Source organism: Aotus nancymaae, unplaced genomic scaffold (assembly GCF_030222135.1).
Source record: "Aotus nancymaae isolate 86718 unplaced genomic scaffold, 86718_ANA_hifiasm-v0.15.2.pri h1tg000040l, whole genome shotgun sequence".
Classification (NCBI taxonomy): domain Eukaryota; kingdom Metazoa; phylum Chordata; class Mammalia; order Primates; family Aotidae; genus Aotus; species Aotus nancymaae.
Genome location: NW_026988454.1, coordinates 107296283 through 107316401, shown reverse-complemented (window position 1 = coordinate 107316401; position 20119 = coordinate 107296283). Strand labels below are relative to the sequence as shown.

General features: G+C 32.4%; 1 protein-coding gene across 1 annotated transcript in view; it reads left to right on the top strand.

Moving 5' to 3' along the window:
* Positions 1 to 20119, top strand: part of HCRTR2 (hypocretin receptor 2) — a 222441-nt gene that overhangs the window by 191001 nt on the left and 11321 nt on the right. The window contains exons 4-5 of the mRNA XM_064360422.1: positions 662 to 905; positions 8956 to 9071. Coding sequence (XP_064216492.1) covers positions 662 to 905; positions 8956 to 9071 — 360 coding nt within the window. The remainder of the gene's footprint in view (positions 1 to 661; positions 906 to 8955; positions 9072 to 20119) is intronic.

The following is a 20119-nucleotide window of genomic DNA, read 5'->3' as shown; positions in this document are numbered from 1 at the left end:
TTTTTGACTGGGTGAACCTATTAGCTTTTGGAGTCACATTGCCTAGGCTAGCAGTGAGCAAACTGTAGTAAGGAGATCCACATAGAGAGTTCTCTTTTAACATGACTCATAACTTTCCTAATACACTAATGTACAAATAGTCCTTATTATTTGAAAATATGAAATAAGCTACCCATAATTTTTAAATGTTAATTAAATATAATTTCAATCAAATTTCTATATGATAATTTAAAAGAAAGATGTTATTCTTTATAAGTGAGGCTTTTCCAGTTTGGAATAAACGTATGTGTTTTATTTTCTTCTGTGCGAGTGTATGGTTTTTTCCAATCAGTGGAAAAGTTACAGGGCAAAATAATTGCAGCCACTATTTAAAGAATGCCATATTATAAACTAAGCCATTTGGAATTTTAAAAAAATTATAAAGTTATCATCATACCTTTTCATGTTTAACAATAAATATGCATTTAAAATTATATTTCTAATATTTCATTTTTCTTTTTGATGTGATTTCTTTTTAAGTAGAAAGCACTTGCATGGATTTTTTTGGCAACTTTGAATTTGCTTATATATTGTGACTACCTTTCTTGTTTAGTAAATATATTAAGAGTAATTCTTTTAACAGCTGGTGCTTCTCTATTACTATGATGTTTCTTTTTCCTAGACTGTGTCGGTGTCTGTGTCTGTCCTCACACTGAGCTGTATCGCCTTGGATCGGTGGTATGCAATCTGTCACCCTTTGATGTTTAAGAGCACAGCAAAGCGGGCACGTAACAGCATTGTCATCATCTGGGTTGTATCCTGCATTATAATGATTCCGCAGGCTGTCGTCATGGAGTGCAGCACCATGCTCCCAGGCTTAGCCAATAAAACCACCCTCTTTACAGTGTGTGATGAGCGCTGGGGTGGTAAGTACCATATGGCGCATGAACTGGCATTTATATTACAGCAGCAAATTGAAAATTGGATTAGCATAGCCATTGTAAAGCTAGGCTTATATATCTTATTAGCATTTGTGAATACAGTTTTGCAAGAGCATCAAAACCAACTTGAATTTCAAAACAATTACACAGAATAACTCTATCTGAATCCTTTAGAAATGTTATCTATTGTTTTCTCATTTTCATATCTTTCAGATAGGAAATGAAAGGAGATTATTCTACAATTCAGATTTGATTATTTTAGTTTTTCTTAAACTCCTTAAAACAAAAAGCAATACAGAATACAAATCCAATTATGTATTCTGGAATGATCTGAGTTTTATAAGATGGTGCAACCCTGTATTGTCTAAAGTGTCAGGGTCTCTAATGGGCTTCAAATATAACTGGATTTTTTCATTTTAAGACCATGTCCTGGTTCACATGGTCCTGAGAATATGACCAGAGTCAGTATGTGGTTCTCTAAGTCAAATTATCCAAATTTGACTATTCAAATTTGACTATTCTCTATTCATAATACATTCAATTGGTGAGTTTTGTTACTAGGATAATTATTATCCAATTTAAGAATTACGGGGGCCAGGCATGGTGGCTCATATCTATAATCCCTGCACCTTGGGAGCCTGAGGCAGGTGGATCACAAGATCAGGAGTTCAAGAGCAGCCTGGCCAACATGGTGAAACCCCATCTCTACTAAAAATACAAAAATTAGCTGGGCATGGTGGCACCTGCCTGTAATCCCAGCTACTCTGGAGGCTAAGGCAGGAGAATTGCTTGAATCGGGACCAGGGAGGCAGAGGTTGCAGTGAGCTGAGATCACACTGCTACTGCACTCCAGCTTGGGCTACAGAGCAAGACTCATCTCAAAAAAAGAAAAGAATTATAGTAACTATGAATCAATCTGATTCCTCATCTAACGTGTATGATGTGAAATTTATATAATCAGGTTTAAAGGCTTTATGTTTCTTTGGTTCAAAATTCTTAGAATCAGTCTAAGGTTTTTGTGTGACAGTGAGAACACTTCTATCAATACCTGATGTTAGCACAAGTCTGGGCAGAGGAAAGAATGACAGAAAGTAAAATAACCCTGCATTTTAGCATAGCATGCACTAATTTCAATATATCACATGAAATCTGAAAAAAACAATCTGACCTCTTCTGTGTAAGTATACTAAAATGGCTCATATTTAGGGAATTTTTACATTAGAAAATAATTTGTTTATTAGAAAGATGTATCAAAACAAGCAGTGCACACCGGGGATTAATTATGGGTAATATTCTTAAATATTATAATATTTGAATTTCTATTACTTCCTACCTTGGTGTTTGTACTAGAACACCAAAAGGAAAAAGTCAATCACTGATGAATTAGGCATACTACAGCAAGATAATATTTAAGAGAGGCTGGGATTATTTTATACACTGTCGTAAGACCTATAATAACTAATATTTTACAATTTGTTTTATCTATTGCCCCAAATATCAAATCTCTCTCTTTTATTAGGATTTACTTTTCCTTTTTAACATTGCTTTTTTTTTTTTTTTTTTTTTTTTTTTTTGCTTTTCTTTCCTCTGGATCACATTCAGTTTTTCCCAATTAATAGTGCCAACAAAAACAAAATAAATGGAAATTTCCAAAATGGTAGGAATATTTATTAAATGTATAACTTAGTATATGTCAGGCATTGTGCCCACCTAGAGAGAAACAGACTCTGCTTAAGGGAGCACACTCTATATAGTAAGGCTCAAAGGCCAACAAACAAATTTTTATAGGGTAATCAGAATTTTTACATAGTTATATACAAAGTGCTGAGAACAGAAATGAGAGAACAAACTAAACTTTGTCCATGTGAACAAAAGCTTACAGAGGAGCTGCTAACATTTTAGCAAAACTTTAAAGATAAGCAGGAATTCTCCAGACTGGAAGAGGGAAAAAGATGTCCAGAAAGCAAGAAAACCCACATCATGGGTACTACATTACGAAGAAGATAGAAAGTGAGTCAAAACTTGTAGTTTCTGGCAGGTAGTCTAAATAATTGAGTTTGGAAAGAAGATGGGTTGGGGACTGACTGTGACATGTCTCTTACACAATTCTTTTACATTGACTTATATTTAGAAAGCCTAAAAAGGTCTTTCTCAGAATCTTGTTTTAAATTCAATAATAAATTTAGTCCTAGAGAGATAATATTATTTTTTCAAGATTATGAAGCAAATATGTACATTTAAATCTAAAGCTTCCAACTCTTAAGTTGGAATTCTTTAAGTTATAGAGATTGCAATTAGATAAACATACAAATATTTTTCCAGTATTTTTTCTAAAGTATTCTGGCAATTAGTTTCTGCTTTTATAAACTTTTCTGTTTTAATGTTGCTCTGAATAATCAAGTAATGGTTACCTCCATTAACAAAAAGATTGCAATGCCATGGAATCCTGTTCAGTTATTATGATTAAGTAAATAGAAGTATGATTTTTAAATTACCTCTGAGTGATAAATATAAATACATAAAACTCATTTCTACGCTTGTATTTTATTACCTAACTCTAGCAAGGACATTTTTATTAAAAAAGAAAACAATTGTTGAATATATAAAAATCTAAAACTGGCCTTCAGAAGTCATTTAAGAAAATTATTTGAAGATGATTTTATAATAGCCCATAATTAAATGTGTATAAAGGCTAAAATTAAGTATTGGATTGAATTGATGATCCACAAAATCCAACTTAATAAAAGCTATACAATTAATTTTTCAAATATTGAATGAAATTGCTAATAACCTCATGTTTTTAAGAAAAACATAAAATAATTCAAAGCACATTGTCTTTTTTAGTAGACGTTTGTTATGATGATTTTTACATAGCATGTAAAATGATTGTTCATGTAAACTATTTATAAGTCCATGTTCAAATTATAACGTTAAACCTTGGCATATACATGATTTTCACAACTTAAAAACACCATAGGAAAGTATATTTTACAGTGTCAGCTCTCTAAATTCAAACATTTTTAAAGGCCAACTGTCATTTAGCCTAATTTTAAAAACTATTGTAAAATATCTTGTATTATTTCAGACATGATCTATGTTTCTTATCTTTATTCTAAGTTAAATCAAAAATGTAGTTATAAAATAGAGAGTAATATCATAAATATCCTACAAACAATATTACAGTGGAAAAAAATTCAGAAAACAATTTGGTCAGTTGATACATATCTATCAAATAACCTTTGGAAAAGTTCTGTAAATGCTATTTTACATATGGTGCAAAATAACTGAGAACTCTATCTAACTAAAAAATTTACCATAAATATGTAATTGTGTATGGATAAATGATTTCTAAAACTAATTATATTCATTATTGCCTATTACTTCTTCATAAAAGGACCATAAGCCTTGATTTCTGGCAGACACGCACAACACTCAAGAACTATAAAGAATCTTAATACTTATTTTAATAATTTTTAAAATACACATTTGTATGTTCACTGTTTGCCTCAGTCATATCGTTTCATACTTGTACAGTTTTTAAATTGTTCCAGAATTAACCCACAATTTCTTTATTACTTGGTTTGTAAATTCATAGTTCTACAGAAAAGATCCTATAGAAAGAAACTCTTGGCTAGGTGGGGTGGCTTACACCTGTAATCACAGCACTTTGGGAGGACTAGGCAGGCAGATCACCTGAGATCAGGAGTTCGAGACCAGTCTGACCAACATGGTGAAACCTTGTCTCTACTGAAAATACAAAAAGTAGCCAGGTGTGGTGGTATGTGCCTGTAGTCCCTGCTACTTGGGAAAGGGAGACAGGAGAATTGCTTGAACCCGGGAGACAGAGGTTGTATTGAGCAGAGATCACGTCGCTGCACTCCAGCCTGGGTGACAGAGCGAGATTCCGTCTCAAAAATACATACATACATGCAAACCAAAAACTCGTTTTATACCCTCAAAGTTATAATTGCTTCACTATTCATTCATCCAGTGTTTAATTAGTATGTACTATGTACTGTTAGTCAAACATTGTTCTGGTCACTGGAGATTGGTAATATCTCTTTTTTTGAATCTTAATGACAAATTGTTCTTTGGTGGGCTAAAAAAATTGGAGACCCTTTTTTAGTCATAGTAATTATGGCATCTGACCTATTTAAGGTTTGAAAGCATATAAATATGTATATATGTGTATTAGTGGGAACATTTATTAAACATTTATTAGAGAGGAAATAGTAAAATATATTAAAGATTCAGGTAAACTTAATGAACCCCTAAACTTTAAAAAGACAGTCCAAATTGAATATTGGGAAATTATATTTAATTTACTTGTTCATTCAATTCCTGACAAGTGTACTATGAAAGAGGAATGTTTGTAGTTTTAGATAATTAAGATAACATGCTGGTTGAATAATGGACCCTAACTCATTTGAGAGAAATTAAGTTTTGCCTGTCAAATATGTGATATGACTCTTTAATCTCTGATTTCAAAGACTAAAGATCCACGTTTGTTCTTTATTAGTTAGTTTCATATATATAAAATATTTATTTAGATTGTGCCTATTCATCAGTTGAGTAAAAACAGTAATTTTTAACGGTTATCAACATTTAAAATACTGTTTTTTATATTAAAGCAATGCTTTTGTGAAACAAATTTTGTGTAGCTATTTTCTAGGTCATATACAAATGTTTTAAACACATTGAAGACATTGCTTATCAAGTGCAGAAAGACTTCAAAGAGATTTTCATCACACATAACTTAAAATTTCAGTGGCATTTCTGGGTTTTTAATCAGCTTAGACTCTAAGTATGAAATGAGGAATTTAAGACTATCATGTTTCCCCAATTATCTATTATAATCTCCTTATTAAAACAATCTATCATACCCTGGAAGGATAATTTTGCTTGATCAACTTTTTTCCATATCAGTGTTCATTATCATAATATACATTTAGCAGTCAATTACATGTTTTTCTAATTATTCATAAATATACCAAACACATAAGGAGCGTTTGCTACCATCTATTCAAAACGCCTGTTATCACAGTGATGCTGACCATAGTTGCGGTTGAAAAAAAGTTGACTATCAAATCTAGTTTCCTCTATGCAGACATCAGGGCTTCACTCGTACATAAGTTTCAAAGTTATGTAGATTTTTTAATGCGGAAAGCTCATGTGATACTTCTTCAAAACAAATAAAAGTTTAAAGCCTGTTAGTTGCCTGAAAGTGCTGAGGTCACTTTCAGATTCCTTTGAAATTGGCCCACCAAATGCTGTATGGGCTGTGGCACTTCAAAGGGAAAGACTGTTTGTTATTCCTCCAGTCAGAATTCTTGAATTTTATTGCTTTTTATGTAACTGGCCTGTTTTACAGGATCAACTTGAAAGAAAGTTAGAAACTGATGAGGTAGGTGAATGCTACCTGGGCCAGAGAGAAGCTAAAAATGACACTTCAAATTGGTCTCTTAGACCTAGGAACTAAAAATCCCAAATTTAGCCGGGCATGGTGGTATGCACCTGTAGTCCCAGCTGCTGTGCCTGCTGAAGATTGCAGGGCAGAAAGACTTCTAAACCAAGAGAATATGGGTTTAGAAGGATGAATACTGGTGGCTCACACCTGTATTCCAAGCACTTTGGAAGCCTGAGGTGGGTAGATCATGAGGTTAGGAGTTCGAGACCAGCTTGACTAACATGGTGAAACCCCGACTCTATGAAAAATACAAAAATTAGATGGATGTGGTAGGATGCACCTGTAATCCCAGCTACTCAGGTGGCTGAGGCAGGATAATCGCTTAAACCCCAGGAGACCGAAGTTGCAGTGAGCTGAGATGGCACCATTGCACTCCAGCCTAGGAGACAGAGTGAGACTCCGTCTCACAAAAAAAAAAAAAAAAAAAAAAAAAAAAAAAACAGGATGAATACGGAGAACATTAGACTCAAACTCAACTGCATCTGAAAGACAAGGCTATGGAAATAAGATTGTGAGGGATATTAAACTCCTAAATATGTTCAAATATAGCAAGAATCAAATGCATGATTGCTCAATAAATATTATCTATTATGACAGACACTTTACTTATTATTGATTAATCCTGACTATAAACTGCCCTTATCACAAACTTGATCACATAACCAAGCTTTCATGCTTCTACATCCCCATTCTGAAGTAATGAAAAGAATAAAATGCATAGAGGTAATGGCATTATTCCTCAATAACAGTATGGGACCAATCCCCTTGCCAATAGAAAAAGTCAACGTATATAATTTTTAGAAGACAAACAAAACAGACTCTGTTGTGTTAGCATTCACTTAGAATTATAATGAGTTATTACATTTAACATCTATGGAATCTATGCAGGATATATTGTTTCCTCTTTTACATTGCAGTAAAAGTAGATAGACCATTGTGATATATTCCAATACTAGTACAAAAATATCTTCTAAAATCTACAGGAAACTCAAACAAATCAGGAAGAAAAATGCAAACAATCCCAACAAAAAGTTGGCTAAAAACATGAATAGACAATTCTCAAAGGAAGATACACAAATGGCCAACAAACATGAAAAAATGTTCAATATTGCTAATAATCAGGGAAGGGCAAATCAAAACCACAATGCAATACCATCTTATTATTATTTTTTTTCTGTTTTGAAACAAAATCTTGCACTCTTGCCTGGGCTGGAGTGCAGTGGTGCGATCTCAGCTCTCTGCAGCCTCTGCCTCCCAGGTTCAAGGGATTCTCCTGCCTCAGCCTCTCAAAGTGCTGGGATTACAGGTGTGAGCCACCGTGCCCAGCCAATACCACCATAGTCTTACAAGAATGGCCATAATAAAAAAACCAAAAAATAATAGATGTTGGTATGGGTGTGGTGGAAAGGGAACACTTTTACACTGCTGGTGAGAATGTAAGCTGCTACAACAAATATGGAAAACAGTGTGGAGATTCCTTAAAGAATTAAAAATAGATCTACCATTTGATCCAGCAATCTCACTACCAGGCATCTACCCAGAGGAAAATAAGTCATTATACTAAAAAGATACTTGCACACGCATGTTTACAGCAGCATAACTCACAAATGCAAAAATATGGAACCAGCCCAAATGCCTGTAAATCAATGAGTGAATAAAGAAAACGTGGTATGTATATACCATGGAATACTACTCAGCCATGAAAAGGAAAAAAATAATGGCATTCCCAGCAACCTGGATGGATTTGGAATCCATCCATAATTCAGGGATGGAAAACCAAACAACATATGTTCTCACTCATAAGTAGGAGGATACAAAGGCATAAGAATGGTACAATTGACTTCAGAGACTAATGTTATGTTTAATGTTATAAAACCTTAAAATTCTCATTTTATTAAAAGTACATTATGTATTTTTAATAAAAGCACACACCACAGACATACTATGCATAAAGAAGAATTTTGTATATGTTGCACAAAAACAATCATTGTCAAATTTCTATTGTATTTAGTTTTCAAAATTTTTTTCACATTTGTATTTGGAGATACAACTGGGAGCAGTCTCCCATTTCTCAGGGAACTTACATTCTAATGAGGAAGAATCAATTGTTTATATTTTCTTTCCATTTTAATGAAAGCATTAGTTATTAGGTTTTCATTGAGTCATGTCCATTTTGTATATGAAAGTTTACAACAATCCAAATTAATTTTGTTAATAAGCCAGATATAATCAAGTCAAATAAAAGGCCTTTTAATAACTGAACACTTTTGATAGCAGAAATTAACAAATAGCTAATTGTTATTTCTCTGAGTACATTAAGTGAAATTAAGACTTCACATTTGGTATACTCAGTGTAGGTGGATATACCTTTCCTCAGAATATACACATATACTGAGTAAAGGTAAGTTGTTAAATATTACGAATTTTTTTTCTCATTTGCATATATACTAAGACAATGAAATCATATAAAAGGTAAATATGTACTTTGAAGAAAAGCATTGACATGTATTCTTTTTAAAAGTCCATCAATTGTAATGTAAGATTTTGTTGTTTTGACTTTCATCCCAGGTGAAATTTATCCCAAGATGTACCACATCTGTTTTTTTCTGGTGACATACATGGCACCACTGTGTCTTATGGTGTTGGCTTATCTGCAAATATTTCGTAAACTCTGGTGTCGACAGGTATGTAATTTCAAATAATTTGCATGTATTATTCCTCCACACATAATTTGTTATTTGTTATTCCTTCCAAATAATTCGCCTGTGTTTTTTAGGATGTACTTATAAACAAAATTTAAGAATGCATTGAACCAACGTGACATGTTCAGAAAAGTATTATATCGTGTGTGCTTCTAAAATAATGAGAACCTAAACATAGAAATATGTCTGAGCATTTTTAGATTAATATTTAGGAAATGTATTTTAAAATCTGATTGGTACTTTACATTTTAAACAAAATTTAATGTCTGTGATTAATTGACTTTTGTTTAGGAATAACAATTTTGCTTTCTATGAGAAATAGCAAATAAAAATTCCTTTAGAGTTTTTTGAGACTATAAGTCTAAGAGGTTATATTTTTAATCAGATTTATTTAATACATTTGAGCATACAGGTTAAATCTCCAACTTGAAAGATCTTATTTTTTAGAAGATTATAAGACTCAGGCAGAATGTATAATTTTAAAACTGTATACAATGCTGATTTGAGGTTACTGTACTTTATTAGATGATTCTGTCTGCTCTATCAGTGAATGTTTCTATTCGTTCACTTAGTTATTCATTCCTCAAATACATATCATGAACTTTTGACATAAATGTCTCATGAAAAAGCTAAAAATTCTACTTTTTGCTGTTGAGTAATTCATAGTCTAGAGGAAGGGCATAGTCAGATGCAGGGTGAAAATTACTTTAAATATAAGCACAGAGATTCAGAGCAAGATGTCCTAAAAGGGTATCTAATCCAGGCAAAGTAACATTTAAGTTAAACCTTGATGATTAGAAGGAAATCACCAACAAACACATTTAGTGGTTTGTAAGATAGATAGAGACAAAGGATATGGCTCAGTCTCTCGAGTTTTGTAAAACGTATCCTAAAATGCTACAGTTCTTTAGATCTATTTCTCTCCTTCTCTAAACTTACAGCCAGTAATAGTTTAATCAGGTTTGTGGAAAGCTGTCCCGTTAGTCTGTTTTCTCTGACACATTTTATTCAACTGAAAAGATTTACTGGAGTCATCTTAATTCATTAAAAAGATTTCACAAACACTTTATTTGGTCTTGGAGGATGTGTGTTTGTTTTTTAATCAACCCTTGTTATTCAAAGCACTTTTGAAGATCATCTTTCACTGATTGGATATGAGCAACACTCATATTTTTCAACACCATGTAGCTTATAATTTCAAAATTTTCTCTCTTCTACTTTTACAAAGAAGTCATTTTTTATGACCTTATCAGTGCAACCAGTAGCAACATTTTTTAACACTTCATTTCCCATCATTTTTTTTACTATAAAAACAAAGTGGACCACTATAAAACATGAGTGGTGATTTTCTAGATGTTAGTGACAGTTTTCTCAGCACTCTTCACCTGCCTATGAAGCCAGTGCTTATATTTTAGGGTGTTTGTTAATGCAGTTTCCTGCTTTTTAGTACCTATACCTATTGTTGTATCTGTCAAGTTTCATTAGATTATTCTTCTATTAAAAAATGTGGTTTACAACAACAGTTCTGTTTCACTCATATTACAGGTCAGTGGGGAGGGGTGGCTGGGGCACTGGGTTCTATGTGTTTTCTCATTCCAGAACCTAACCTAAAGAAACGGCACTTTCTGTGACGTGCCATTCTGAGACTGACAGAAAAGAAAACTGGAAGAAAAGTGTATTTTCTCTTAGTGTCTTTTATGAACCAGCAGGTGTTACATCTCATTTTTCATTGGCTAAAACAAGTCACGTGGTTGATCTTGACCATGAATTGGGAAGCATTCTTCTCTGACAGAAAGACACTACAGGTCACAGGGCAATGGGGAGTTTCCTACAAGCTGGGGATGAATAATCTGGAATGATACACTATAGAGAAGTCAAAAACACAAGGGCCAGACTGCATGAATTTAAATCCTGACTCCACCACTTAGTAGTTCCATGAATTTTATAAATGACTTAAATTTCTGTGACTCCCTTTATTCACTTTAAAATGGGGTTGTATAGCGTCTTCCTCATAGGTTTGTTAACATGCATTTAGGTGTGTCCAAGGGAGGGAACACAGTTGTGGGTTCTTAGTTTCTGTTTCTGTTTGGGCCAGTAAAGCCCTTTCCTCATCCCTCTTCTTGCTTATTGCCAGAGACAGAAACTAAAAACCATGGCTTCAGGCTGCTAACAGCCAGAAATAAAACAAAACAGAACTACAACAACAAAATAAGGTGGGTTGGACAAGCTTGCTTCGATGAATTGACTCAAGTGCCTAAAATATAGAAAGTGCTCATTAAACAAAATATTTTAATAGATGTTGTTTAATAATGGCCTTTCAACTAATCGTACTTATTTTTCTAAAATAACATGCATGTGTTGAATTGATGTATGTGACTTTTTTTTAATGCATTTTGAAATACTAGTATAGTACTTCTTATTTGTCTGTCTTCTCTACTCTATAATATAAAGATAGTCTCACTGTCTTCTTTGTATCCCTAGAAATAGCACCTGCTCAGCACACATCAGTAGCTTTTTTCATAAGAAAATTGAGTAGAAAAAGAGAAAGTGCTGGGAAAGTTTCAACAGAAGAGGACATAGAGAATCTATTGATCAGTTACTCAGATAAAAGTTTGTAGAAATAGATTAGAATTAGAAAAATTTCTTGAAGGGAAAAAAACATTTAATGAACATGTAAGAGAAAAGATATTTTAGATTTGGATGGAGATTTTGTTGGGGAATGTTCAGTGTTAAGATTATCCCCTATTTCTTTATTTTTACTAGTTAGTATGCATTGTATAAAATAGATGATTATAATTTCTTATTTATCTATTTACATATTGAGATAACTTTACAACTTTAAAGATTGTAATGTGTCTGTCTTGTTACCATCATATCCCTAAACTTTACTTGGTACCATCAGAGAAAGTATTTTAAAAAGTTTTTTAAGTGAACAGGTGATGCTAAAATCCAAAGAAATTAATTTTCCACCACTTAAGCTTAAGTTTGAAATTTCCCAAACTCTAAAATAAATTTTAAAAATAAATTGCATTACAGATTCAAAAATAATCCATATTCTTTTCATGAATTATCCTGATTAGTACAAGCCACCTGATTCAGAAGATTTGCAGTAAAATGCTTGGGCTGTGAAACTAAAATCATTTACAAAACAGATTGAAATGGAAAATGCTAAGTTCAGCTGCCCTCACTTTAGCTGCCACAATAAAGTGAATTAATCCCAAATTGGTGGTTATGTAGAATTCCACTTGAGCAACTCTCAATTTCCAACTGTTAGTATCTATAAACAAAGTTGTAAGGCGTTGTGTGTGCCATAGGCTACATCAAGTGAGCCATCAAATAAAGAGCTTGTCCTATTTGCTTAAAATTACAGAGATGCATGAAATCTGTTATGTACTTTTGAATTAGTAAGTGTAAGATTATTAGTGAGCAAATTGTGTGCCCTTGTCTGACTTTCTCAAGAAGTTTAAGCCTTGTTAAAAAGAATTGGCTAATGTTTTGCTGTAATCAACTACTTAAATTCTTTCTCTCTCTTTTTTAAATTATGTTTTTATTTTTTGAAATTTGACTCAGAGTACTCTTGACTGTAGAATTTCAGTCAAGAAATTCTACAGACTATGTGTTAAAACTCATTTTTTTAAAGAACTTATTCTTAGCTTGCTTGGCCCTTTCATTTTTCTGTCAATTTTTTTTTCTACTTCAGATCCTTCATATAATTCAACACTAAATCTTAATCATCATGTGAACTTGTGTGAATTTATTTCACAATTATTTATTAAGCACATACTCTGTATCTGGTATGGTGTGAGGTACTGAGGATGGACTATAATAGATACTTTGGTCTGAAACTATAGTTCAGCTTTTCAAGACCTTTGAAAGACCTTTCTCTTTCCAGCTTTTATCACAAAGTTTTCTGCTGCTTTTTATTCAGCACTCTTCTAAGAGAACTTAAGATAAATAATGTTTGATGATGATAAATCAGTCTAGTGTGACAAAATAGACAGCAAACAAATTACAATTGCAGGGGCAGAATCAGGAAGGCGGTAGCTCGAGTCCATGCAAAAAAGTATTAAAGAGCACCAGTAAAGGTAACTACATAGGTAAATACAGTAGACAGTATAAACATTTTTATCTTCTGTCATCTGACGTAAAGAACAATTGCATAAAATAATAGTTATAAAAACGTGAAGATTCAGATTATAGTGTATACAGATGTAATACAAAAAAGGAGGAGGAAATGGAGCTATATTGGAGCAAATTAGTTTTATACTATTAAAATTATATTGACATAATCTAAGCACATTGTTTAGATTAAATTGCTAATTTTAATCCCTAGTGTTACCACTAAGAAAATATTTTTTTTGAAAAATGTAGAAATATAGGTAAAGAAACAAAAGAATTAAAATGGTATACAGAAAATACTCAACATCAAATAAAGCAGTAGTGAAGAAATAGAGGAACACAAGAGATACAATATATATGTCACAAATAGTAAAATGGCAGATATATTTTCTTAACAATTAAAATAAATGTAAATGGATTAGATACTTCAATCAAAGGACATAGATTGACATAATAGATAAAAACCAACCAATAATAAAAAATCCCATGATCCAACTTTACACTGTTTAGAGACATACCTTGTATTCAGATATACAAATAGGTTAAATGTAAAATAACAGAAGAAGATATACTAAAACAATCACAAATAGGGAGTTAATGTGGTTAACTAAAATTAGACAAAAGAAACTTTAACAAAGAATATTACTATACGTTGAGAGGGACATTTCATAATGATGATAGAGTCTATCCATCTGGAAGATATAAAAGTTGTAAACATACATACTTTTAACAACTGAAACCCAAAATACACCAAGCAAAAACTAGTAGAATTCAGGAGACAAATAGGCAGTTAGACAATTAGAGTTGAAAACTTTGATACTCACAAGCAGTAATAGATTAAAAAAAAAAAAAAAAAAACAGGCAGAATATTAACAGGAAAATAAAAGATTTAAACAAAACTATGAAACCACTGGACTTAACAGATATTTATAGAACACTCCATCAAAGACAGAAGAATGCATATTTATCCCAAGTGCACATAGAACTTTCTCCAGGTTATAAGAAATGTCCTAAAGCAAGCCTCAATACGGTTTAAACAATCAAAATAATCAAAATACATTTTCCTACCGTGATGGAATTATATTAGAAATTCATTATAGGAAGAAAATTTTTGAAACTCACAACTGTTTGAAAATTAAACATCACACTTTTAAATAATCAATAGGTAAAAGAGGAAATCAAAAATAAATTAGAAAATGTTTTTGGATGAGTGAAAATGAAAACACAGCATATATACACATACAAAATACAGCAAAACAAGTGCTCAGAGAGAAACTGATAGCTGTAAGCATCTATATTAAAACAGAAGAAAGACTGTAAATAAAAACAACCCTCCAAAAGAAACAAACTAAACCAAAAAAAAAAAAAAAAAAGCATGAGAAAAAATCAAAGCCAAAGCAGATAGTAGGAGAGAAATAATGCAGATTAGACAGGGTATAAACGAGGCATAGAAAAACAAAAGAAAAAATATATAATCCTGAAAGTTGGTACTTTGAAAAGATCAGAGAAAATGACAAACCTTTTCCTAAGTTAATCTAGAAAAAAGAGAGGAACAAAAATCACTAACAACAGAAATTATCTTCCCAATTTGATTTGCTTTTGCTTATCTATCACTACTGTCATTACAGAAATAAGAAGAGGATAAGAGAACAGTATGAAAAAATTTATGCCAGCAAATAGCCTAGATGAAATGGACAATTTCATAGAAGATAGAAGCTACTGAACCTGACTTAAAGAGAATTAGGAAATCTGAGTAGAGATTAAATTAGTAATCAGGAGACTTCCCACAGAGAGGAGCCCAAGTGGCTTCACCATTGAATTCTACTTAACATCTGAACAAGAATTAATGCCACTACTTCACAACTTTTTCCAAAAACTACTAACAGAAGAAACACTCTCATTTCCTTCTATAAGGCCAGAATTTCCCTGATATTCCACAGACATTACAATAAAATAAAACTACAGACTAATATAGTTATAAATATAGATGTGAAAGTATTCAACAAAATGCTCTCAAACCAAATCCAACAATATATAAAAAGAATTATACCCAATAAATCAACTGTGAATTAGTGTGCCATTGGAAGGTGGGTTTAACATATGAGAATCAATCAATGTAATGCAACATATTAATGAAATAAAGCTATAAAGTCACATCATCTTAGTAGATGCCGTAAAAGCACTTGAAAAAGATGCAATATGTTTTCATGATAAAAATAACCATCTGGGAATAAAGGGGACGTCCTCAATTTGACAAAGATCATCTATGAAAACTTGATAGCTGACATCATACTTAATGGTGAAAGACTGAATATTTCCTTATTAAAGTCAGGAACAAGACAAGTATGTCCGCTATAACCATTTTCATTCAATATTGAATAGAACTCATTCTCTGCAGGGCAAACAGGCAAGAGATATTATTAATGGTAATAAAAAATAAAAGTCATCAAAATTGCAAAATAAGAGGTAAACTATTTCTACATGTAGATTAGGTGATATTTTATATAGAAAATCCTAAAGATTTTGCAAAAATATATATATTAGAACAAATAAATGAGTTGAGCTAGTTTTCAGGATGAAATATTAATATACAAAAATCTGTTTTATTTTTATACATGAGCAAAGAAAAATTCTAAATGAAATTAACAAAAATTAATTTAAATAGCAATAAAATTAATCAAATACCTAGAAATAAATTTAAGAAAACAGTTTAATAAGAGACTTTGGCCAGGCTTGGTGAGTCATGCCTGTAATTTCAGCACTTTGAGAGACTGCGGTGGGAGGATCACATGAGGCCAGAAGATCAAGACCAGTATGGTCAACATGGTGAAACCATGTCTCTACTAAATATACAAAAATGAACCATGTATGGTGGTGCAGTGCACAACTATAAACTCATCTATTCAGGAAGCTCAGGCATGAGAAGCATCAGAACCCAAGAGGTGGAGGCTGCATTGAGCAGAGATTGTACCACTGCACTCCAGCATGGATGGCAGAGTAAGAAGACTCTTGTCTTAAAAAAAAAAAAAAAGAAAAAGGCTTTAACATAAACATCTATATTTAGGGACTGTCCAGAAATTATAGAAACGTGGATTCCATGCAGCAGTTAAAATCCCCTATAAAGAAAATTATGAATTCACTCTATTGCTGAGGATTCTAACATAGGCAACAAAGATCCAGGGAGAAAATTACCCTATTTTTGTATTTAAAAGGTGCATCTATTCAATGATGTGGTTCTAGTCTCTATGTAGGAAACAAAAATAATCAAAAGGAAATAGCTCTGAATTATTAAAAATAAATATGTTGATCAAATCAATAAAATAAATAGATAATACTCCTTTGATATTTTCAAATCCAATATATGAATATCATTTACAGTCCTAATTATTAGAAACTTCAATGAGTAGACCACAGTTATACAAGTTTCTCCAGTCAGTTCAGAAGTATTTCCATTCAACCATCAAATAGTCCATATCTGTAAAATCTTGTTCTACATCACCATATTCAGTTTCAGTAGGTTTACCAGTGCAATCCTTGAATCATATGTAGTACAGGTTAAGCAACTCTAAACCCAAAACCTAAGTCCAGCTGCTCTAAAATCCCAAACTTTTGAGAGCTAACATGATGCCAGAAGTGGAAAATTCTCCTTCTACCTCATGTGACAGGTCATGTCAAAGTCAGCCAAAACTTTGTTTCATGCCCAAAATTATTAAAAATGTTTGATAAATTTATTTTAAGACTATGAGTATTGAATGTTTATAAAACATAAGTAAGTTTTGGGTTTAGACTTAAGTCCCATCTAAAAGATACCTTATGTATGTGAAAATAATCCAAAATCAAAAAAAAAAAAAAAAAATCCCACATCTGAAACACTTCTGGTATCAAGAATTTCAGATAAGGTATATTCAATCTGTACACAACATGTACACCTTCAAGTACAAAATACTGAAGAAATAAAGAAGGACTAAATAAATGAAAAGATATTCCATGTTCATGGATAAGAAGATTAAATCTTGTTAAAATGATCTCCAAATTAATCTATGAATTCAAAGCAATTCCTATTAAAATTCCAAATGGCTTTCATGTTTTGTGCACAAATTGACAAACTGATCCTAAAATTAATGTGGAAATGCAAGGGACAGAGAATAGCCAAAATAATCTTGAAAAAGAAAAACAAATTGGAAAACTTACCTCTGAATGTCAAATCTTAACAAAAAACCACAGTAATTAAGACAGCATGGTACTTGCATATGGCTAGTCATATAAATCAATGGAATAGAATTCATAGCCCACAAATAAACTCTCATATTTATGATCAATTGAGTATTGACAAAGGTTTTTAACACAGTTCAATGGGAAAAATCATAGTCCTCACAACAAATGGTGTTAAGAAAACTATGTATCCAAATGCAAAAGAATGGAGTTGAACCTCTCACCTCACATCATATTCAAAACTTAACTCAAAATGAATCATAGACTTATATGTAAAAGCTAATCTTTTACTAGAAAACACAAAAGCAAATCATCATGACCTTGGCTTAAGCAGTAGGTTCTTAAATATGACACCTAAACCACAAGCAACAAATGACAACATAGATACATTAGACATTGACAAAATAAAAACTTTTGTGCTTCAAACTGCACCATTAAAAAGGTTAAAAGCCTATATAATATCTGCAAATCATATATGTGTTAAGGGATTTGTACCCAGAATACATAAAGAATTCTTATGAATAATTTAAAAAACAATTACAAGTAGGCAAAGATTTGAATAAACACTTCTGCAAAGAATATATTCAAATGGTCAGTAAGCACATAAGAAGATGCTTAACATCATTAGTTATTAGAGAAATGTTAATCAAAATCATTATGAGACACCTATTCACACTCAATAGCATAGACTTTTTTTTTTTTAAAAAAAGGCAGTAATCATTATTGGTAAGGATGTGGAGTAATTGTAATCCTCCTACATTGCTGGTGGGAATGCAAGACAATGCAACTGCTTTGGAAAACAGTTTGGTAGTTCCTTAAAATCTTAGAGAATTACCACATTACCCACCAATTCAATCTCTAGCTATATACCCAGAGAATTGAAGACATGTTTACACAAAAAGTTACACACCAATGTTCATAACAGCATAATTCATAGTAGCCAAAAAGTAGAAACAATCCAAATGTTATCAGTGAATAAATGGGTAAACTAATTGTGCTATATGTAAGCAAAGAAATATTATCCAGCTATTAAAAGACATGAAGCACTGATATATGCTACAAGATTGATGAATCTTGAAAACATACTAAGTGAAAGAGGCCAGGCACAAAAGGCCGTATATTAGATAATTCTGTTTGCATGAAATGTTGAGAATAGGCAAATATATAGAGGCAAAATAATTTGTCCTTGACAGGAGCTGGCAGAATAGAAAATAAGAAATGACTGCTAATGGATTTGGAGCCTCATTTGAGGGTGATGAGAATGTTCTAGATTAGACAGTGATGACGTGATGATAGTTGCACAACTCTATGATTATTCTGAAAATCATTTATTTGAACCCCTTAAAGCAGTGAGGTTTATGGTATATGAATTGTATCTCAATAAACCTTTTTTTTTTTGAAGAAAGCAAAAATGATGGGATATTTTAAAATATTTAAAATGGAAGAATTCTTTCCTTTTCTTTTTTTAGGAAGTTCTTCTGCTGAAACCACAGGAAAGCAAAGAAAGGTTAAACACACAATTTGATATGTTAATGTAATGAGAGGGTTATTTTTCCCGTATTTCTGATTAAAGTTTTTTTCTGTACTCCTATGGACTTTAAAATGGTCCATAGAAGTGCAAAAAATGAGAGAACCTATATCAAGTCCCAGAGAGCAGAGGGAAAACCATTTTTTACAAAGAAGTCATAGACTGTGTGACAGCATAATGTTGCGAGATAACAGACCTGGAGTTGGACAAGGGGCAGGAGGCATAGTGAGAAGATCAGGTACTGCAGTTGTCATCCAAAACGGCCATCTGTACACTCTGAAAGTGGAGCTATTCATAGTGAGAATGAAGCTAAGAATGTGTTAGGGATGAATGAAGGGACAAATAAAATTATAGTCCTCATGGTAAGAATTTAGCATGCAAATCTTAATTCTAACAGAGCAGTACCAAGGTAAACAAAAAGTGTGTCAAGAAATCATGGAATTTAATCTGAAACTCTTCCTCAGAGTTGGAACATAGTCATGCTCATATGGTGTTGGGTGTAAGGGGCAAGAAAAATGTTTATGTTTTCCTGCTGAACAGGGAAAAGTAAGGAGGTTATTGTTTCATATGAGATAGCGAGTGCCTACAAAATATTTGTTGTACTCTATGATGATGAAATGGATAATGGTTATAGAATACGGTAAGGGGAAAAGAGCCTCGTCCTAGAAGTTTCTTAGCACTTAGCAAATGGAACAGGCGTTTGCTATGTATTAAGAAAAAGCATCATCCAAACTCTCAGACTCATCCAGCCACGAACTTAACTCTGTTCCTCTCCCTCCTAGATAAAATTCTTGATTTATTTCCATTTGTCATTTTTTTCTCACTCACCGCCATCTCCACTGATTTCTCAGCCCACTTCAATCTAGCTTCGACTTTCATCACTACGGTGAAACTGCTTACACAAAGGTCACCAATGATTTCAAAGCATATGTACTTTTAAAGTTTATTGCTTGGTCTTTTGCCAGCATTAAGCAATGTTACTCGTGATTTAATTGCTCACATACTTTCTTCCTATATTGACTTGAATACTTTTTGCTTTGAATACTGACCTTTCCTTCCCTCGCCAGTAAATGCCACTTTCCATGTTTTAAATGAGGTGAATATCAAATATATACATCAGACTAGTCCTCTGGGATACACACAAATACACATAAACACTCATTGTACCTTT